Source organism: Chelon labrosus (assembly GCF_963514085.1).
Source record: "Chelon labrosus genome assembly, chromosome: 13".
In the NCBI taxonomy this organism is placed as follows: Eukaryota; Metazoa; Chordata; class Actinopteri; order Mugiliformes; family Mugilidae; genus Chelon; species Chelon labrosus.
In genome coordinates, this window is record NC_140346.1 from 7,346,141 (window position 1) to 7,370,225 (window position 24,085).

Below are 24,085 nucleotides of genomic sequence, written 5' to 3' on the forward strand. Positions count from 1 at the left end.
CTAAAGGAATGAGCAAACTAAACAGGCCCAGTACAAAGAAACACAGAGAGGGAGGATATTACGCAGAGACTCAAAAGAGTCCAACGGAAAAGGTCAAAAGAAGAGGAACAATTTCAAGTGGTGAGAGGAAAAGGGATAAAAATAAAAGAAGAACTGGGTAAAACAATGCAGAGAGGAGGGAGAACGAGGCAGCATGTGAGGGAGAGGATTAATCCTGGAAAGGTGCAGTCACACCTGCTCCAGTTTCTCTGAATATTTGCTGCATCTCACAGCCACTAAAGATGAAGTACTTGTAACTTCTAAATACAAGAATATATGTCCTAATATTCTTTTTTCCATTTTCTGTTCCATGTGAATAGTGAACAGTGTTGTCTTTGTGCATCTGATGTCCCTCCAGAGGACTTTTTGAGGACAAAAGGAAACAAGGGACAGGGCTGGTGTAATTCTGACCTCATGCATTAATATGATATGACCTTCAATATTTAACATTTGTGGAAATACACTAATTTTGTTTCTGATCAATACCACCTTTGTGTGTGTGATAAATATGAATCCACAATCAGTAGCCGGTGAGCTAAGCACAAAGACTGGAAACGTCTCTACCTGTAATATCTTGTTTATTCTATACTAATGAGGGAGGGTGACAAAGTTGTGTTGTTATGGGAGGTTACGGACCGGACTATTTCTTGGCTGGGTGAAGTTACTTCCTGAAGTCTACTGATATTCTCCCCTTGAAATCTTTGCAAGAAAACTATTCACGTTTCCCAAAATATAAAAATATAAATAAAATAAAACATACTTTTTCTGTCATATGTCAGAGTTTCATCTGTCTTAGCTAAATACTAATAATATTAGTCTTGGCCAATACTATTGCTTTAGAATAACATGACATGACACACTCACAGAGACTGAAGTTTGACCTCTCACCTTGTCCCCTGAAGATGAAGCTCCGGTTTCCTCTCTGCCAGGTCATCTGTTCAAACCCCATCAGGGTGGTGTCAACACGGAGACACTGACCACTCTTCCACACTCTGTAGGTGTCACTGGGGCAGATACGAGACACCAGGGGCACTGAGGGCAAACACAGTCACACTTGGACTTAAACATATCTGCTGGATATAAACATTATTTAATGCAACAGGTTCTCTTTGTGGTGTTTTCATTTTGGCACTTCTTGGACTCAGTAATACAGATAATCATACGCACAAAAACACACAATTAGTCCGACCAATGGACGTTCACATCTACTTGTGGTTTTGTAAAGCACTTGATGCACTTTATCTTTAAAACCAAGGCCAGACAAATAATGTGCTGGGCAGGAAGTTTGTGCGCATCATTGTTCAGCGCAACAGGAAGAAACAGACATCTTCAGCCCCAAAGGAAGGCGATAACATGATTAGTTCTGACTGCTTCGCAGTGGTCTGCTTTACTGACTCCAAGGATGCAAACACTGCACTCACCCCAGCTGGTAAACTCCCATTTCATCTCCACATAGAAGTCTTGTGCCTGAACAGAAAGCAGAGGAGGGGAGACGGAAAGAGAAGAAGAAGATAAATGAGAAAGCGAAGGGCACTGATGAAGATGAAGAATTATCAACATATAGAGAGAACGAGTTGGGGAGATTGTGATGTACTTCAAGATGGACAGACAGAGAGAAGAGAATTACAACGTGGAGGAAGGGGGAAAAAAAGAGTGAACAAACATAGTGATGTTGCTTGATTGTCTCGGCCAAAGATAAGAGGGAACTGGCACAGAGAAGTGGTGTGTGGGTTAATAATAGAACTGATGGATGGAGGGATGGAGAGGAGAATGATGTGGGTGAGAGCAGCAGCAGATCAACGGGGAGATGTGTGTGTGATGCTCGCGAGGGCATGCACGGAGGTACTCTGTCGTTTTCAAATTGTGAGGGTGTTTTGTCTGTTTGTTGGAGAGTGTATCTGTGTGCTGTGTGTGCGTGTGTGTGTCGGTTAGCCAGCTGGAGCCGATACACAGGAAGACAGCCTGTGTGAAGGCAGTTCCAGGCATCTATGGTCCGTCCAGCAGCTACAACGCAATCTGTTGCTGCAGGATTGTAACCATCAACCTCCCTAAAGGTGGCCTCAGCCTGCCGATAACCGCTGTTGTGCATGGCACTCCTGAGCCCTTAAGGGAACAGCGATGACTCAGACTACCCGAAGGCAGAGCGTTGTGCAACACGCAGGCACCCTTTGAGTGTGTTCCCCTCGCTGGATAGTAAACAAAGTTAATAATACCTTCAAAAAGAATATTTCATCCTAAAATAAAAATGGAAACATTAGACATGAATCCACATTTCAAACGAAGGCATTTCTCTGCCTCAATCCCCTTGCTAAGCCCCTGCAGTTTGAAAGTAGCATGCACACTTAATTGCATCTCTGTACGTGTCCATGTGTGCATGCCGCTGTCTGTGTGTGTGTGTGTACGTGCACAACGATTTTCGTGAGGACCAGTTTGAGTTTTAGACCATTCTGAGGAGATTTTGGTCAGTCTTCATTTACTCGCATCCCTCCACAGTGCTGCTTGAGGGCTGAGGCTTCTTTTAAGGTTTAAGGTTGTAACCACATTTAGGGTGGGGTGATGGTAAAAGTCGTAGTCAGGCATTTACTTGTGATGTTTAAGCTTACGGTGGTTGGGGAATATATTATGTCAAGGAAAGGCCTCACTAAGATAGCCATACAAATTTGTGTGTGTCTGCGCGTGTGTGTGAAATCCCACTTGGCGAAGTCGCTCCAGCAGGATGGGGATGCCCGCCAGTCTCTTGGCAGTCCTCTGGTAGTCACGGTAACGAAGCACGAGACGCACCAGCTCCGGATCTCTGGTGCTCACCGCCTCCTGGAGAACTGAGAGAGGGAGAGAGAGGGAGAGATAGAGAGTAAAACAGGGCCAATCACTCAGGCCTCATCTAAAATGTATGTACATGAGCAATTTAAGGGGGCAGCGGGAACTGCCGAAACTGAAGTAGGCCAAATGAAAAGCTGGTGCGACCAATTACTGCAGCTCGCATGTCATTCATCAGACCATCACTTTGCTGTTACTCTTGCAACCTGTTCTACACTTGAACCATTATAGATCTATCTTCTTTCTTTTACTAGCAAAACTAATGAGTAAAGACATGTCTAAGTAACATCCACATGAATGAATGCCAGGTCCAAAAGTTTCCCAGCAGAACACTGAATTGTCAGAAGATGGTAAATGTTATTTACTTCTCCTGTCAGTGGTCATAATGTTGTTGCTGATCGGAGCAGATGTGGATTTGATCCCCATGACATATTGCATTCTGGCCTGTGTTCACATATTACAAGTCAGTGGTCATAATGTTATGCCTGTTATGCCATCAGTGTATAACCTGCAGGATGACAACAAAAACCAAAACCTTCAGGTGAGTGAGCTGCATGAGTTCCAAGGTAAAAAAATAAATAAAAAAATATTGATTTCACACTCAATTATCCTCCCATTGCCAGATCTGTACACTACATTTGTGCAGTGCCAGCAGAGAAGAGACGTTTTGAAGGAGCCACGATGTTCAGTGAAAACATTGCGTGTGATTTGTATTTTGTAAACTAATCAGGGACACAACTATGGAAAACCGGCACAACTCGGTGCCCATGGAAAACTGTGCACTGTACACTGTGCACATCCAGCTATCCTTTCAGTAGATAGTTTCAAAGAGGCCGATACCCCTTGAGGAACCTTTTAATTTTAAAGTTACAGTGCAGAACTTTTGGGTCACTCTTCTGGCAAAGAGAGTAATTACCCAAGCACAGTCTAGTGTCCCTCAGTCCCTTCTCTTCTTTAAACCATCTCCAATGAGGAAAAGCACCAAGATCTGTGCTTAACAGTTGCTTTGTGTTGTCCTTCTGTAGTCCTTCCTTTGAAATGTAAGTTTCTATTTTATCGGGAGCATCTGAATGTTTGGAAGCTTTTTTCAATTCAGTGTCATTATTCTTGACTGCCAGGTACATGGAATTCATAGAACACATGTTACACCTGTAACCGTGGTTTTGCAGTTAAAGTTTCCTGCTTTGTCCTCATCTCAGTCATTGCTGGCTGACTTATAAAGCTTCACTACCAGTGCCATGGAGTAGGAATATTGCCAGGCATCACATATTTTAAAAAATACAGAGAGATTAACCCGACTCAGACTAGCTTTACCAGCATTGTGTGAACTTGTACGGCGAGTGCTTGAATATAACATTTATTTATGTTGATTCTCATGAAAAATCCCACACTACAGCTTTAAAGGATGCCACAATGAGTCCCAAAGGCCAACGTAGTCATTACTTGCTGCATTAATGTTATGCATTAATGAACAATAAGTTCCTGACTCTCTCTGTGGTAAGTACATTAGAAGTTGTTATTATACTTTACAAATTAAGGGTTACATATAAATGCCAGCCTGGCGTAGTTAGGCTCAATTCTTAACAGAATATGATTCTCATCATTGGGATGTCATTATGGGGCATGTTCTACAACCGATCAGAGCCATTGTGTCTAAAAAAAATAAAATAAAGCTTGAACTTCATCACCCAACCGATTTGACTGGCTCAGCAGACTTTTGCCACAAAACATTTGTAGGTGGAAAAGTTCATCAGACTTCCAGGCTATATAGATACTCATTTCATCGCATATATTTCAAAAGGTGAGAATCAGTGTTCTACTTGAGCACCTGTAGCTTTCATATTTATTTGTATTAAGTAGCTTAAGGGGCTAAAATCCATGACATTTTCATCCTCCAAAGTGAGATATAGTTTACTGGAAATGTGTATTTCACTTTTTAAAAGGTTTGAGAAAGAAACAACCAGTTGACTAACTGTTGTTTATTGACTTTGACGGGGCAGCCGTGGCCTACTGGTTAGCGCTTTGGGCTTGTGACCGGAGGGTTGCCGGTTCGAACCCCCGACCGGTAGAAAGCGGCTGAAGTGCCCTTGAGCAAGGCACCTAACCCCTCACTGCTCCCCGAGCGCCGCTGTAGCATGGTAGCTCACTGCTCCGGGTTAGTGTGTGCTTCACCTCACTGTGTGCTTTGTGTGTGTTCACTAATTCACTAATTCACGGTTGCAGAGACCAAATTCCTTGTATACACAAGTATACTTGGCCGACAGACACTTAATCTTAATCTTAATCTTATAAAATGCTGCTTGTGGCACTATCATCACTGCACCCAAAGCACAGTCTATGTCCACTGTACATTATGCACGATGCCACAGATATAGGCTAATCCGTTTCACAACACAACACACACTCACCAGTCCATCCATTGCGGTTCTCTTTACTAACATCAGCTCCGTGCTGCAGCAGGACCCTGGCGCAGTCCAGGTGGTCCAGTGTGACAGCCAGGTGTAGAGGAGTCCGACCGCGAGGGTCCAGAGACTCTAAATCAGTCTGGATAGAGGAAGAGGAGGGGGACAAAGAATAAAAAGGGGAAGAAAAGAAGGAAATGTTGAAATAAGCTGTCACCAAGAGCAAGGTTAAGGAGAAATATGAAGTGGTACGAGAAGAAATTGAGGTTAATTGCGTATCAGCATGGTGCTCTGCTATCTCAGACAGAGGAGCTGAAACTGAAGAATATCGTGGAGATATGCGACTGTGACGACAGAGAGATGGAAAGAGAGGCTGTGACAGGTGCTAATTGATCTGTCATCTCTCCAACATGCGCTCCTGTATCCCCCTTATTTTCTGGGCTGGATGGATTGGATTCAGTAAAACACAGACGTCGCTATCTGCTCTGTTTAACAGGCCTTCTCTCTGCTACTCTTCGAGACTTGGAACATATAAAGTTGTCAGCTTTAATTCTTGCCAATGAAATGTGAGTAGAAATAAGCAGCACTCTCCTCAACCTGCTGTGCCTTCCTGCAGAGTCTATAACCTACAGAGTCTTTGTCACCAAAAATACATGTTTTTTTTCTTAGCCTGAACAGCCTTGCTGAACAAAGGGCATAATTAATGCCTGAGACTTTGCTTCAGCTCTCAGCTACACTCTGCATTTAGACCTCATTTGTCTTATTACATTAGTGTTAATCTTTCATATCAGTCATACCAGTGCTCTGATACACTGAATTAAAAAGAATCATGGCAGGGGGGCATTTAAAACCCTCTCAACCATTAAAAGAAAATTAGTAGACCGTTAGTGCTAATTTTAGATGATCAGAAATTACAGATGCCTTTGGTATCTAGAGCACCAAACCTAAAAAAATAAACAGTGTCGCTGCCCCCACATCACACCGTGTCAAGACAAGAAATTGCTTTCTACTTTTGGATACACACTTATTTTCACACAGATGAAAAGGTGTCTGCAAGTAAAGTCAAAGGCCAGAAATACACCTGCTGTTAGTCACTAGTTTGTGACTGATGGCTGCATCACTATTCCTTTGCCAGTTTGGAGCGTGTGCATGTCCTCAGATATCTATCCTATGCATCATATGAATCGTAGAAGAAGTGTTGGCAACATGAGCAATTCCATGCATCTGTGCCATGTGTCACATCCATCAGACACCTTAGCTGGCTAAGCAACTTTGGTAATGCAGATGTTTTCTGGTGCATTCGAAAGCAGATTCTTCCAGTAACACATGTGATACGTAAGTAAATAAGTAAGTAAATAGCAGGCTATTGGCATAAAGTAGCATCAAAAGTGGAAACAGGAGGAACAAAGTTTTAAAAAGATATCATACACCAGTACCTCTAGATCCTATAAAGTATTAATTAGGGAGCCTACCAGCCATGCACACTGACTTTAAGAAGTAATTCCAGCAAGTAACTTGTTTTTTGCAGATTTAGCAGAGACCTTTGGTCCATCCAGTCTCACTGAGCTAAGGTAATTGTTGGTTGTAGCTTTATAATTAGCTAACAAAATGTTCAATTTTTGAATCAGAAAGGCTTATAAATGTGAATACAGGCCAGAATGCAATATGTCATGGGGATCAAATCCACATCTGCTGTAGATAACATACATCGACCAGCCACAACATTATGACCACTGAGAAGTAAATAACGTTGACCATCTTCTGACAATTTAATGTTCTGCTGGGAAACTTTTAGACCAGGCATTCATGTGGATGTTATTTAGACATGTAGCACCCACCTAGACCAGACTAGCCACCCCCACCCCATAGCAATGACACTCCTGGATGGCAGCAGCCATCCCCAGCAGGATGCAGCCTGACACAGGCTAGCAGGAACAACTCAAAAAACATGAAAAAAAACCACAAGGTGTTGACCTGGCTTCCAAATTCACTAGATCCTAAACTGATCCAAGTATCTGTGGGATGATCCACAGAGGCCCCTCCCCTCAACCCACAGGACCCAAAGGCCCCCACTAACAACGTTCTGTTACCAGACACCACAGGACACCCTCAGAAGGCCCATGTCCATTCTCTGATGAGTCACAACTGGCACAAGGGAGGCCTACACAATATCAGGAAGGTGGTCATAATGTTATGCCTGATTGATGTATATCATCTGATTTTGATACATTTCAGGCATGTGAATAAAAACTGAGCTCGTGTTCTGAAGTCTATGTCCGGTTGTGCTTGACATGGAATCATCTGTGTTCACTTCAGACACATTTAATAGATGACAGCATTAGACCGTATCATACTGACAGGCTATCACGTTTCTATTGATCAGGAAGACTGAGAAAGTCATGTCTAGACCTGTCAAGCAGCAACGGTGCCCATTTTACTTGAACCTGTCTATTACTACATGAACTACAGTGCTTGTACACCCGGGAAGTCATGTTTCTGTGCCCCCACATTTGATTTAATCAATTACTGCCTGCACTGCCCATCTCCCTTTCTCCGTCCATTACCCGGGCCGTTCGACGCACCGCTGTTCTCGTGTAGCCCGTCTCTGCAGTGTGCGCCTTCATAATCAGCAACTTTTGCCGCGCTGGTCTTAGATCTGCCATCCAATTAAAAGGAGCTGCTGACGGCCACCATTATCCGCTGCCTAGGCCGATCCAAGGTCAGTCCTGTCAGTACGTTGCAGGCTTGAATTCTAATTAAGGATTATTCTCGGAGGTAAGAGCAGCATGTCTCCGAATCAGCACTTTAATAAAGACTTCGAGGATGCTGTGGAAAAGTCTTTCTAGGAACAGAAATGAGACCTTCTGGGGAACATTGCTAGATGTTTTCTTATGGTGAATCCACACTTTTAATATGTACAATATATAAAATATATATACAGTATATATCTGGGATTGTGGATACAGCATTTGATATTAGTCCTTATTTAATAGCAGCAGAGAAGGAGGAATGTATTGAATAGACCAAAGAGGAAAAAAAAAAAAGATTTCAGTATAAGGAAGCAGAATATTTAGTGTATAATATTAATGGATGGTAGCTACAGTTCAACATAGGTTATGTTTCCTAGAATCCCTCGTTGTGAACAACATCGGAAAGACACAGCCGTTACATTATCAATCAGCTACTGCAGCCTCCTGTTTGTCCCATTTGCAAGGGAAATGAGAGAAACATAGAGGAGCGTACCAATGCAAATAGATACGCCTACACATACTCGCACACGCAAGGAACTCACATGCGCTTAAAATGTTGCATGCAAGGGGATTGAGTTTCGTAAAGCGTAACTCAATAAAATGAACATGATACCATGGTTTCGGTGCATTAATGGGCGTAATATCGCTCCACGGTCTCCGGTTAACAGCTCTCCGCTCTCCAGAGTTACAAAAGCAACAAAATAAGAGAAAGGGAGAGATGCAAAAAAAAAAGAAATGTGGTCCTGTTCTAGGAAAATGCCCGTCAGCAACAACTGTAATGTGTAAGAAAGGCTAAGATGGAGAGAGGGTGAAAAGGAAAAGAGCAATGACTGTTCTTGCAAGTGATGGCAAACAAAGAAACAGGGAGGCACGAGGAAAGAGAACAGAAGGAGGGAGTTGGAAGGGGAGCTGGAGGAGACAACAACACCAGGGAGTCCCACAGGGGTTGTGTAGGCAGGGGAATAGAGGGAGGGAGGGTTGGACCGCCATAGCAACACAGTGGAAGAAAGCGAGCAGTCAGCTTTGTTTGTGTGTGTTGGAAAACTAAAAGGGGTCCAGGTGTGAAATGCAAATGCAGACGCTTTCCGTGCAGCGCTGGTGCGCGCACGATCAACGCAAGCGCCGTCTCAAAGGACACCGCCGCCGACTTGTGCTGGTGCAGCATAAATGTGAGGGTCTGTCAAAAACACAGATGGAACAGTTCAACGGGAAGTGTCCATCATCTGAACATGAGACACACACAGAGAGAGAGAGAGAGAGAGAGAGAGAGAGAGAGAGAGAGAGAGAGAGAGAGAGAGAGAGAGATGACATGTGAAACCAGCTGAAAAGAAAACATTTCCCTCTCAAATGGAAATGGACATGGAAACCCTTCACAGATTATTGCAAGAGTATAAAAAAGAAAGAATGGAGCTTGTGCTGTCTCCCAGCTGTTCTTTCATCCTCTGGCCCCCTTTTTAAGTGGTTCTGTGTAGCGTTGGTGATTATCAGTTTAAGCTTTCTTTACAGCTGTACTCGATTTCAATTACCCCGGGCACAGGGAGAGAGAGGGGTTAAAGGGGGCGCTAATAAGGGAGAGGACAAACAGAGACATGTGGCGAGGTGGAAGGAGACAGAAACAGAGGGAGGGAAAGTCAAGGAAGGATGGCAGGGGGAGTACAGGGAACAGTATGTGCAACATACATCAGAGGATGACAGGAAAACAGCAGAACAATCCACTGAACTGTAGCTCGTAGCTGCTTCACTTCCTCCGCAACTACACCTGATTTATTATCGGTCATGGTAAAAAAAAATTAAAAAAATAATGATTAAGCGAGAATTGGAGAATATATTTCGTCTGTCTCCTTGGCTTATATTTTCTTTCCTATAGCACTTCTCCGTGATGCATTATGCAACTGGGCGCGCAATATTATTTGCCACATCCATTATGCTGGTCATTGCAAGTCAGTCTAAGTAAGCATGACAAATGAATCCCTGCAATGCTATTGAGTGCACATCAACCTCTTGGTGTTTAACAACGAGCCTCACTCCCATTTGTTGTAGCTCATTCAAAGTCAGAACATGTTAACCGAGAGCATCGCGAACCCCGCTGCCACACACACTATTCTCGCCCAAGAGTCTCTCTGCACCTCCTCTGTCAGTCTTTTTTAACGCCTCTGTCAAAGGCAAACAGATGTTTCCAAGGGCCGGCTCTCCTTGGTAACCGGCGCGGCAGCACGACGTCCGGACCCTTGTCAAGTGCTCAAAACAACGCGAGTCAGCACGCGAATAACTTGCTGCGACGGCACCTTCGAGCAGCATCAGGCAAAAGTGTCAGCCTCAAATTGTAGCCCCTGGGGATTTCGACAGGGGGGATTTGTGTCGGGGTTGGCAGAGCACACACAGAGCCGTAATTTACACTGTGGTTTCTGGGTAAAGTTCATCACTGTAAAAACTTTATTGATTGGAAAAAAAGGGAAACGTTATCTGCACGGGCAAGCAGTGGCGACACAAAGGGTCATGTAAGCTGAGCAGTTCAACGGGCAAATACTACAGTATACACACAGACACACACCCAGGGGCACCACTTAAGTCCACTTAAAGCTATCGTCCTCGCACCACTAAGTGCTGACCTGCAGACATACTGACATACTTACTCATTCACATGTGAACAATGTTCAGCTGGAAAACAAAACACGCAAACATGCTCTGAGCTAATCCCGATGAAAAGCACGTCTCCTCCCCCATTTACAAAATAGGAACTCTCAGGAGGAAATAGTTGTTTACAACTAATGGGCTGTGCTCTCTCTCTCTCTCTCTCTCTCTCTCTCACACACACACACACACACACACAGACACACACAGAGGGCACTCTCACTGGCCTTGTTTGACTCTTGTGGTTCTGTAGTTACAGTAGGGACATTATGTCACCCCTGCTCATCTTCTTGCCTCCCACACTTCACTCACAATAATGAAATCTCAGCGAGGGCCATACTGTGGTCACGTAAAGTCTGTGATTAAGGGCGTGCCGCATGGTGTTCACATTGTGTAGAACATTCCGCCTGACAAACACGTTTTTTTAATAGCATCATTTATGTTTTCACAAGCTAATTGCAAAACTGGAACTCATTAAAACAACGGGCCGTGCCACGGACTGATTGACAATAAGGAAGTGTTTGTAGTATTTACCACACAGAGGACAAATCGAGCTCTCGATAACTTGCCACATAAAAACATTTTAATGATATTAGCTTAGTTCTTTTCTAGTGCTTCACTGAGCTGTGGCAGTGAGGCCTTTCACAGCTTTTTGTTTGGCCACAAACAAAATGCTTTGTTTCTTAGTAAACACCATTATAGTGAGCCACCATGCATGACAAGAAAAAAATGAATGCAGTCAGATTTGCAACTTTTTATCTGATCCTGGACAGTTAAATACTAACATGTTTAGTTTTTTTAAGCAAATGCTGACCTGTAGAATTCAAAGTGCTAAATGCCCTCTTGTCACATGAACAAGCTGATAACATATTTTTAACCTCCCTCTCGCCTTGATTGCCCCATACCACACTTTATGAGAGATTCCAACTTAACTGTTAACATGGACGCTAAATAAAACGATCTGTTAAGACATACGCCTCCAAAACACTGATCAGAACAGAACATGGCTCTTCCCTCTGTGGAGCAGTCACATCTGCCGGAAATATAGCAAGAGAACAAAAATGTGTTTTTTCCCACAACTTTACTGAAAACATCGAATTCATTTAATTGAAGATGACCAAGAATGACTCACGTTGTTTCTGGCTTTGTTCATCCTCTCTTATTTAAACAACTCATCGTCTAAAAGCAAAGGCAATCAGACTGTTTGACTTATCTTAACATCTTTTACCGCTCCTCCAAGTGACTCCTTCAGTTCTGAATGACTAGTGGGGATTTTAGGCTCTTCAGCAACCAGATACTCACCTCCAGTTAGAGGAAGTGAGCACTAACCACAGATGTTGCAAATTTATTCCACCTGGAGATAAAGGCGTTAATAATTTCCAATTGATGGAAGTATGATTCACACCACCACTCTCAAGCCAAGGAAAATATTGTCAGATGAGTCCAATATGCTCCATCTGTTTACATGAAGCATTTTATTCTCACTAGGCTATAGTTATTGGGTTGTAATCATTAGTGGGTAAATGACAGTGTTCCTGTCATTCCCATTACCTGATCTTTCCTTCCCACTCTCTCATCTGTTTTCTTTTTCCTCATTAGCTATCTAGTGTATATACCTGTCACTTCTGTCACCTGTTGCCGAATTGTCTTGTCCTACTTTCTGCCCGATTGACCACTGCCTTCCGGACCCCAATCTCAAAGCTGTCCCTTCAGATTGCTTTCCGTCTGTTGCTTATCTGGCCTTGTCTGAAACTAACTGAACTGAAACAGTCTGTTTGTCTTTGTCTTGTCTGGTTCTTGCGCCTTACTGAACTGTTTTACTGAACTGTTCTATCTAAACGCATCAGTTCAGCTACTATCTCTGGACAGAACCAGGCCATTTCCCCGTGTTTCCGGAGTTTGCTTTGAAATCAAATGCAGTGAAAGCCCAGTCTGTATCAGACACATTACTTATATAAGTACAAACAGAGCTTGGCTGCTGCAGAAATGGCCGAGTGCAACCATTTGCATGATCTAATCAAGTCTTACTTCCATTTAGAGCAACAGCCTAACCTTTTCATTTTGGAAATAAACTAAGATGAAACTATCACTAATGTACAGACACTACCAAGCATTGTGTCTGTTCAGTTCTTCAGCCAGACAGAGAAGAACTGTTGTATTGAACTGTTGCATTATTCTTTCAGTGCGGTTTCTGAGACCCTGCCATCCACAAAACCACACGACCCCAAATGGAGAAAGGGTCAGAATCAGCATTATGTCAAACAGTTTCATTAGAAGAAGTAAATTAACTAATTATGTTGTATACGTTGTTATAAGAAGAAAACATTTCATTTACAACAGTTTTTATATTTATAATTTTATCACTGTCTGCCCTGCATGTATTTGCATGTGTGTGGGTGTATAGTTTTGATATAATTAAAGCACTTGGTCTTAATTAAATTACACAACACAACGTCTTATTTTCCTTTCCTTGCCTACATTTATTTCTTTAGACTTCAATTCATCCACAAGGGAAATTGCTTGCTTTCCGTCCTTATTCGTCTTGAAGTCTTCAATTAATAAAACATCTTCACCTCTTTTTTGTACTTTTTCTTTACACATCTCTATCTCTGCCACGGCTCTATTTTACTTCACTTTTTTATTTTACTTCATTTTTTTTATTTTATTTAATTCAGTTGTCATAATTTAATCCTTTACATCACCCACTCTTGTTTGTCTCTATCTTGGTGACTCTGTTTATACTGTTGTACTTTTAAAACTAGTTTTGATAATCTGAACAAGAAACAACATGTTTCCAGGGTGTCCAGCTAACCCTGTGTATCTTGATTCTTTTGGTGTCTAGGTCACATCCACTAGACAAAGAGCCTCAAACACAGTTATTACGTTTCACAGGCTAGGTAAGAAAAGAAAAATGTTGCAAGAACTAATTCACTGAATATACAGGATATGTAATTCAACATTTAGTACTCTCCACTTCTGATTCGATCACCCAGTATTATCCTAACCCAAGTCTACAGGATGGCTACATGTACAGTACTCCACTTATGATCAGAATAAGAAACCAATCAGAATGAAAATACCTCAAGTAAACTTTTTGATAATCCGTTCAATAAGAAAATATGAACACGTTATAATCATGTTCTTCAGTTCTTTAGTTGCATGTTGGCCCCACGTGGGGTAACATCAGCTGATGTGACGGCTGTCCATGCGGACATGGCGGTGGTAAAGCAACAAGTTGTTCAAACAAGTGTTTGAAAAAATGAATGAAGCCGTAATCAATGTGACAGCATCGTGGAAAACATGCGTCTGGCTCAGTCCGTCTGGCTCATCTTGTACTGAATGAATTGCCAATAAAGTCTGGAAAAAAGCCTTTTCTTTGTTGTATTTCCATCAGATTACATGCTCCACAGTGGCAGGACCAATTTGTTCATGCCAATAAAGTTCGATTTTGTGCATGTAAACACATGTAAACAGTCAAGTTGGAATCTCTAGCAAAATGATTTCAGTGAGGTTGAATATCGTTCTTTATAAACTATATGTCCTTTATTGTTCTCAATTGTCTCTTGTTCTAATCAATCTCTATCCTTTTTTTGTATGCTATTCTCGCTCCATCCCTCTGTTTCATTTGTTCCTGCCCTCTCTCAATAGTGAGCTCAGTGGAGGTTGCATTATTGATAGGCATCTCTCTCTGTGGCATCTGCTCCTTCTCACTCCTCCCTCCCTCTTTCTCTCCCTCACTCCGAGTACGCCTGGCCTGATGCAGCTTGGCAGGTACTTAGGCCGACATCAATCTTTCATACAAACACCACAGACACACACACACTCACAAAATTGTGCTTATACACACACAGCAGCTTTCCCAAAATGTTTGTGCATGGGGCGCATTGGAGCAGAGGGCGGCAATGGGAGGGAGTGTAAAAATAACTTTTCCTCCCCCCGCCTCTGTGACTCTCCCCTTTGACAAACGCTAGACTGCCATGAAACCCTGATCCATTTTCCTTGTGACACCGCTTCCCAAATCAAAGGACGGCACAAAACCTGCGTCATGGAAGACGGAGTGAGCGGAGCAAAATGATGAGGATAACCTCACAGAAGAACAAAAACTCTTGAGAAGTCTCACACTCGTCTCAACACAGGCACGATTCATTTCCACTTCCGCAGGTGCATTCAAGGGCTGTGAATGCGAACGGTGGAAAAAAGACCAGATCATCATCAAGTGACAGAGATGACCTACATTCCAGCATATTTAATGTTTCTCTGTTTCACTGCACTTTGTCTGTTTACTGTCAGCCCCAATCTCAACTGAGAGATCTGGAGACACACACAGAAATGAAGAAAGCACAAACTGGGTAGGATCCTGATGGACCTGTCAGAATGGCAGCATAAACTAAGACAAACCTTCTCTGGTGATTATCCTAAGGTGCTGGCACCTGTTTGTTGCACTGAACCCCAAGACCTCTCCAGAACACCAGGAAAGACACGCATGCAGACCGACAAAGAGAGCACCTATTGCATAAGATGCAGGAACACTCACAGGACAAATCTATTGTTTCAGTGAGGCAGACGGTGCATATAAAAGAGCGTAATCATATAGAGTGAAACACCGCGGCTGTCTCTTTCTGTCTTTTGTTCTTTCTTTCTTTCTTTCTTGTGTGTGTGATCATGTGAATTCTGAAGCAACCCCATGTAAACCTGGTAGTCTGGTAAGAGAGGCTTGCCCTTAGCTTTTGTCAACGGTGAAGTCAGGGGGACATTTGGCATATTACTGCAAGAGAATGGGAGCATGAGTTTCAGTATAAAAATATTATGATTTGTATGTTTGTATGAACTGTATTCACCTCAGTCATTTACACTTCACAAGTTCACAGGTTCGAGTGCCTCAGTTATGGCGCCTGTAAGGTTGCGAACAACATAATTAGCATGTTCACTTTAAAACTAAGGGGCAAAGCAGCACAACAAAATTCTCTACATCACATTTGGTTATAATTTGAATTTAGGATTATAAAGCTCTGAGTATGCCACTGGGGAATGTTGTGTACTCAAATCTGAAACTCCTGTATCCACACAGTTTCTCAGTGTTGCAAAGCATATACATTCACATATATCCAAATATGTTTTCACATCAAGATTTTTCAAATACACAATGTGTACTTCTGGATGAATAAAGCCCAGAAAGCAAAACAGAATTTTTGCCCAAACAAACAGCTTAAGGGAATATCCCAAACGAGCCAAGCCAATCCATTCTGAAGAACTGTTTAAAAGACACGAAGTAAACAGACTGAAAAATGCAACCTAAATGTCTCTAAACCATAGATGTGGTGAGCTTTAGAATAAGGCCGACATGTATCCGTTCAATCAATGTTTTCAAAGCCGTCATGGCATATGGGAAAGTATGGTATACAACTTCTACAAAGATCTCAAAGTGTTCTACTGTGGGCTTTACCAGTGACGCCAGGTGTGAACTAGGACAAGAATTGACTGCATAAAAGCAGCCTTCCCTTGAGGCTTAAGTTCCACCATGGTCCAGTATAGCGCCAATATAACTGCAGCTGATGTAACCAGCTGCTCACATGAGTTCCGTGAACTTGGACAGTTTCTGCAGCTCTAACACATCAAGATGTATCACCATGAAGGTTGGAGGCAGTTTCCTTGTGACCAATTTCCGGAGTGTCTTAGAGGTATGAATTCCTGGTAATTAAATCCAATTCACCTATTTTGAAAAACAGGACTGCCACTGCCTGCAGATACTGTTCACACAACACTATAAACAACTACCCTACAATATCCTCAGCATGTTTTAGCAATAGTTCTTCCTTGGTGCCATTTCATCAAGAAACTAATGGACATGACTGGAACGTCAATAATACAAAATCATATTCAACTGGCAATCTCAAAGACTCAGACTCAGCAAAGCGTGCACAGTGGAATCAAACCTGTGCTTCTGCAAATGAGGACTGTAGCCTCAGTTTATGGGATGTCTGGTTGAGCTGACACTCTGGGGAGTATTGTAATATTTACATATAGTTTTTTCCAACTGGATGCCGGTAGAGACACAGAAATGCTGTATTAAGTTACTGCTAGCGTAGCCTCTATAAACAGATATCTGGATATGAACGCAGAATGTTAAACTGTTGTCAGATGATGGCCAGTGGCAAGCTGAACATTTCGTACAGCTACAGCTTCTCGTGAAACGCATTAAACTGGCATTTAGCATGAGTCGATTTTTCTTATGAAGTAATCACAGGAATTGCGAATTGCGCAATGAGATTAGCACTGACTGCAAACGTATGTCAAATATGCATCATCTTTGGAGAGTAGATCATTTGAAATACTGCAGGATTAAATTAAAATCAAATCACTGTTGTGTATAGAGTAATAGAAAAAAGACCAGTTATTGCCTGACTTCTTTATTACATTGAAAACTGTATTTTTGTTTATTTTATTTTTTTTGGTTTGCTGCCCCCTAAAACTGTAGTAATAAACACCAAATCAACCAGGGCTGAAATGATCATGGTGGCCACTCGAAATTATCACATAAAAAATGAATTTTACCCTTTAGAGTCTGCTTGCCGGCTGGGCGAAGATGACCTGACGTGTTGCTGCTGGCTGACCCACAAAACCACACGAGCAAATATATAGATGTGGGAATGTTTTTCCAATCAGGGAGCACACAAACAGTAACGAAGAGAAGAAAATAAGTTTGGTTCCTCTCAAATAATAACTGAAAATGGTTGTTTTATTGTTACTATTACTGTCATTATGTGCACCCTCTGTTAAAAGCTTGCAGCAACTTAACTAAACCTGACCCAACCCGCCCAGCCATCATAGTGTCACTTTGTGGCTTCGCAGCGCTGCGATTTAGACTGGATTTTATTACACAGAGGAAAGTAAGAGGGGTTGGGATGGGCGTTATGGATGGACAGTTGGAGATAAAGAGAGAGAGAGGGAAGGCACCAGGGAAAGAAGATAAGGACCATTTTATGCAGTGGGTAAACAAGAAGAGAAGAGAAGGGAAGAGAAGAGAAGAGAAGAGACAGGTGCAAGCAGATTGCTTGTTTGGCTCCAAAGATTCAGACCTTGAGTGAAAGCAACGAACCTGTGAGCCTCAATTTATATATTGACCAAGCCAGCTACCCAGCATAAATTTTATGACACTGATTTAACATTAGCACCTTGCTGAGGTCGTCATAATGACTGATGGGAAAAGAGAGCTGGGGTCTGACACAGAGACACTGACAGGACAAGAAACAGCCATAGAGAAATCTTTCTGTCACTTCCTGCCTTTGTCTTGAGATAGACCATCAGTCCTTGCATGGCCCTGTTCTTTTTCAATTACACTGCTGCTTTTACGTCTGTGTAAAAACCCAGACAGACTCTGTTCATGGTCAAAGTCTGTCATTATTTCCTCCCCCACCTCCACTCCTCTACTCTCGGTCTTCACTGCCATCATTACCATGTTTGTGCCTCTGCTGCTTGGCTTCAGTCTGTCAGATCTGTGGCGCTTAACATGGCGCTGGTTCCCATCTGAAGATCTCTCATCCCCTCTTCTGTCCCCCGCTGCTTGTTTTTCTTCATATCATCCCATCCTTTTATTTCTATTTGTACTTTTCTCTGTGGTCAGCTGTGTGTCTCTGGTATTCATTCAACCTCTCCTCCTTTCACCAAGTTTAGTTGCCTCTGTAGCCTCCTGTGGCAACATTTCAGCCGCTGTCACTCACTCAAACAAACAAACATGCTCTGTACTGTATCTATGTGTACTGGATGTCCCATTCTGCTTATAAAGCATAAGGCGAGCCTGGGAGAGTCCCACACTTTATTCCGGATATTTGATGCATGCACGTGGTGGAATGAAACGAGTCTCATCATTTCACCAAAGGCTACACAGGCTTTAAGAAAAGCTCTGATATGGAGACAGACACTGCTTTTTTTTTTTGATACTGAGGCATAACAAGGGAGTTTGGTCATATTATACTATTTTTCCACAGCTGAGTGCAAACGGAGTTCATCAGAGAATAAACATTAGCATGTAATATCTTCACAATGCTGCCTCTGTTATTTGGTCTCTAACAGCATGGCTCATCATGTGATATCATAGGAAGCATCACAATGCATTGTATTATAATAATATACAGTTGCCACTGGAATTATGCAGATGTCTCGCTAATATTCTTCTTCTGCTTCTATGCTCTGCTTGTCTTTTTCTGTCATGGTGGTTAGGAATAGGCATCTGCCTCTGTTTTCACCCTGTCCCCTTAGTTTGTCAGCTGTACACATTGAAATAGTTACAGTCACAATACAGTCAGTATCTGGCTTCCAAAAACCAAACGCCAAAATGTTTACCAGTGATGAAAGAAGTATTCAGATCCTTTACTTAACTAAAATGAAGTACTGAAAATCCATAACAAGAAAAGGCCCTGCATGAAATATAATTATTAAAGGTAAGTATTGTGTATAATCATTAGATCATTAACAGTGAAGCATCAGTATGTAGGAACCATGTTACTGTTGTACAGACAGCGGATAAATCTGAGGGTCATTACTTCTCAGAGTCATCAGATTTATTATAAATGGGAGAATAAGAAGAAAAGTTCAAGTAACAAATCTGTTACTATAATGAAACCATGTGAAATTTTCACTCTTTGGTGAAGCTGTTAACAGCTCAAAGACGTTTGAAATGGGACATGGACAACACACTACATTTTGTAAGATGTCAGACGCCAGAAAGTATGGAAACCTCTGGTTTAATCTTTTACAACGAGTTTAAACACTTGTTATATAAAATCTGTAGTCTAGAAACTCCAATCAATAAATGCCAAATAAATGTAGTGGAGTAAAGTATATTTCCCCTTGAAATATAGTGTAGTGAAGTTATAAAGGTGCATAAAATGTCAATACTCAATTAACGTATACTTTATGTGTACAAAATTGTACTAAATACTATACTTGAGTAGTTCAGTTTCCACTGTTCATACTACAGTGTAATATAATAAATGGATAAGTATCCATGATTCTACAAACATAAACTGTCCAGCTTAATGTTTATACATTACATCCACACGTATGTAACGTATAAAGAAAATCACCACTTTTACGTACTCCTTCATGTTGTCTCTGGTTTGGTTGACCTATCTCTATATAATCACAGTAGGTCAATGAGAAATTCAGGTTAGTGGCCTTGATTTTTATGTTTGCAGTATTCCACTTCTGAGCATGGAAATCTGAGTCGAGGTCATGCAGTGTCCTGGTTATGCACAGACTGCGGGCAAGCCAAGTGGGCCTTGGATATACTTGGCAAGGTAAACTTAGTGTCCTGATTTACTCGAGCAGGTATTTCAGAATCTAAAGAAAGAGGACCACTTCACATTTAAATTACAGTTAGTTTACAGCTGGTTTGCTAACCCAGTCAAACCTTCAGCCAAACTCGTTTTTCACAAGACAGGAAGCAAGCGTCTTGCTTCTTTATTAACAATCTTCATACCTGACAGGGGAAAATGTACGAGGGAGACTGTAATAAATAAAACAAAAAATCTATTAGCAAGCTTAGCAACTCACTGTGTGGTTACAGCACTGCAAATACATACCAACCGTAGTCACAACTTAGCAAAAAACACTTCAGCCGACATACCATCAATTAGCATGTAGCTATTTAAAATCAGGGGACAGGGCACTGTATGCATTACTACTAAAGCATTCAACTTCCACCTCTTTGCCTGCAGCTGTGAAGATAATTATTAAATCACTCAGCAGTCATGGCCACAGCTATCCAGAATACTTCTCGACGTCTGTCATCAGCATCACACAGTTTGCACATGCAGTAGGTGTTTCACTGCTTGTGACTGACAGGAGCTCAGGGGTGGAGAATGTTGTGCTTGTGCTGTCCCAGTTTATGCAGCAACACACAAAACTAAGGGCTAAGTTTGCGATGGAAAGTGTGTCATAACTGTATATCAAATGAGTTACTGGGATCTGATGCTGATTTGATGCTAATTTTATTAGTTTGGTAGATGTGATGAGTTCAGGAAGGGTGTTTAATGTGCAAAAAAACAACAACAAGAAAAAAAACAGGGATGTACAGCAAATGTGAAACCATGATGCAGATGTGCGTATAACTACACCAAGAGAAGTTGAGAAACTATGAGGGGGAAACAATAAAGAGAGACAGGAACGAAGTGAAGTTGTGTAGTTGAATTTTTGGTGTATCCACGCTTGCTCTGATCTGCCATCAAACAGATCGAGTTGAGCTTTACGGCCAGCGAGAACGCCTCTGGTGCTGACATAAAAGGAAAGGAATGATGAATAATGGTTGTTATGAAAAATAGGGAAAAAGTTCTATTATCTGACTTTCTTCACATTTTCTACTTTACTGGGGCCTTTCCTGGCACCAATAAACAGCTTTAAAGCCACATTACAGAATACAATCTGACATCTATGAAATCCAATATAAGCAAGAAGCCAAGGAGATGTTGAGATTTACTATAGTTTTACATTTCAAATAGTGTAGATTTACACAGGGTTCATGTTTGATCGGGTTGCTTCTGAGGACAACATTTTATATGATAGTCAATAATGACTGCCCCGTAGGCCTCCATTAAAAACTACAATCGAAAAAAAAAGTTACTGAGCACAAGTAAGAGGCGGGTGAACAATCCAGCTGATCTATTAAAGTTCATCTGCATTTTAGCCCTTGAGATGTCTACAGATCTGTGTATGTGCTCCAACAGTACAGCAGAAATAAGTACAACACAGTGTTTGTGTGTGTTTGGCTTTGGAAAAAAGATCAAATGCATGACATAAAGGTCCTGGGTTCAAATGATAAGCAGAACAGCAACAAAATTTGCATTTTAAAATATTTATAGACGCAAGGGCTCCTGAAAAATGGATGAATACGGGGAATGTGAGGGCTAATTTATTGAGCATACTGTATCGGTGTAAACAAAACACAGGCAAAACTTTTAGTTTAGGGAATTTGATGTGGATTTTTACTCCAGAACAAAGCCATATATCAATAATTAATATGTCATTAAAACCACCTAAACTGCAATGTAATTATGTTTGTAGTATAAATAAAATTATGGGTACAACAGGGTAGGAGTCAGGATGTGGAAATTAAGAGTCAATATATTTTATGTTTATGTTTATTTTATGTTAAAAAAGAGCTTTTTGTAATGCCCACATACAGTACTTGATTATTAATTAGAGTGTAGAGCTATATCATTACTATCTAATATCATTACTGAGTTTCTTTCATAATAGGGGTGGCATCTCGAAAATGTGGCTCGGTAGGTAGAGGTTCAATCCCCGGTACACTGATCTCATGCCACGGTGTCCTAAACCGCATGTTGCTGCCAGTGGCAAGCACCAGTACGTAGAAAAGCGCTATATAAATACGAGACCATTTACCATTACCCATGTCTGACAAGAACAGAAGATGGATATGTCACCTCTTTCAGGAAATTGAGTTGACAAACATGGTCTGATAAAACGCTGACACGTCCACAATGCTTTGAATCTGTTGGGATATTGGTCCCTAGTTTCAGAGCCTGACTGACATTAGATAAAGAACTGGACAGTGAAAAATGTTGATGCTAAATGAAAGTTGGGGGATCCCCCCCCCATCATCATTAGCTACAGACAAAAGATACATACTTGTGCATGGAAGATAGAAATGTAAGAAATCGAAACACGGCATGTCGCCTCTGGCAGTGACTTGAACACCATAGGCCTGCCCTAAGAGCCTCTTCACTGTGAGGTGTGCAGCAGCTATTATGGTTAAGGGCGAAATGCTAAATGTCACACACACCTCGTGGTAAGTTTGCTCCCAGATCATTTTGGTGTAAAGAAAAGGCTTCCCGGGTTGTGATTTTGCAACCACAAGAAGGTAAAGGTGTGTACGCACAGGCGTGTGTGCGTAAACGTGTGTGGGCAAGAGAGTGTAGAAATGTGATGTCTTGAGATCTCTGCATGATGCGTGCACTCAAAAATCCGTTTAGTTTAGCTAACCTGCGGCATCTCTTATATAATGGGAAAGTGCTTCAGTACATTAGCAAAAAAAAATAAAAAATGTGGCTGAATTCACAAGCATGACTGCTCTTGCATAGTCTCTCATTCTCCCAGAAACACGCAGCGTAATTCATCAAATTATCTGATCCCTTGCTTTAAGCTGAAATAAACTTTTACCAGTGAGAGAAAAGGACGATGTGTGCTTTGTGTTTATTACATACCGTACATCCTACCTGGAAAACACACGGCAATACAACCCCTTGATGATTCTATAACTGGATTTACTGTGGTGTTGGCGGTGGGCAACTGCTCGCCCACAAGCTACAGCATCTGCATTGTCTCACCCACTCACAAATGGTTTAGGTGCAGGTGGGAAGGTGGAGAGTGTTCAGTTTTGAGCAGATAAAGCAATAATGCCTGCTTAAAGCATACATAAAGCCCCTCTGACAAACACAGGCACTTACATTCCGCAACAGCATCAGCCTGCACTTTGAATTTTTCCAAAAATAAACTCCTCACGCAACTTCTCATGCATATTAAAATTAGGGAGTGGGTGGACATTTCAAACGCCATATACCTTTCAGATGAGAAGCCTGTCACAGTGTAATCTAAAAACGGAATGGCGTAAAGAAAACGGCATAGGTACAGCCTATGCAAATCTTAAACCATACAGTCTACAAGTGTCTCCCTCCACCCATGAGATAACAATTAACTGCGCTATTACTGACCAGGCTCTTGAATGGGGTGCTCCGTGGATGCCACCTACACCACCACCATTTACAGCTGAGGACCTGCACACCTTTTATAATCGCCCTGTAATAAAGAAACGGGCCTCTGTGTGTGTGTGTGTGTGTGTGTGTGTGCGTGTGTGTGAAAGGAAAGACACATCTGACCGCTCTTCTCAGCCTCACCTGCTCGTTCGTTGCCAGCTCCTTCTCCAGCTGTCGGTGTTTGTTGTGCCACACCAAATAGTGGATAGGATATCGACTCTTCTCCGGAGTTTTCTTTGCGGAAATCATCCTCGGATCATAGTTTGCCTTCTCCTCTTTCTTCACTGTGGATTGCAAGAACACTTTGTCGTGAATTTTCGCTATATGATCGATCCTATCATCGTTGATCGGCCGTGATGCCCAAAAGGCGTGTGTGGGCAACCTTAGTCTGAAAGTGGACTGATGATTTCCTCACTCGCTCTGCTTTGAATAAGCGGCCAGTCCTTTAGAGGGAGAGAGAAAGCATTCGTTTGGTTGTCTCGGTGCGTCGGGCTACACCTTTATCTCTTATCCACCCGTGCCTCCACCTCTTGCCTCTCGCTCTCTCTCTCTCTCTTCCCTCCTCGCTGCCTACTCTAACGCATCTATCCTCCAGCTCTCCTCCCATCCGGTGGTGACTGAGAAAGATGCGTTGACAAGCTGCAATGAAATGTGCGCACACTCAGCCAATCCGCGT

General features: G+C 42.0%; 1 protein-coding gene across 1 annotated transcript in view; it reads right to left on the bottom strand.

The window, feature by feature from the left end:
* ankrd13b (ankyrin repeat domain 13B) overlaps positions 1 to 24,070 on the bottom strand; it is a 43,694-nt gene extending 19,624 nt beyond the window's left edge. Inside the window, exons 1-5 of the mRNA XM_084559083.1 lie at positions 23,551 to 24,070; positions 5,265 to 5,400; positions 2,734 to 2,858; positions 1,461 to 1,506; positions 928 to 1,071 (exon numbers count right to left, since the gene is read on the bottom strand). Coding sequence (XP_084415209.1) covers positions 928 to 1,071; positions 1,461 to 1,506; positions 2,734 to 2,858; positions 5,265 to 5,400; positions 23,551 to 23,658 — 559 coding nt within the window. The 5' untranslated portion in view covers positions 23,659 to 24,070. The remainder of the gene's footprint in view (positions 1 to 927; positions 1,072 to 1,460; positions 1,507 to 2,733; positions 2,859 to 5,264; positions 5,401 to 23,550) is intronic.
* Positions 24,071 to 24,085: the final 15 nt, after the last annotated feature.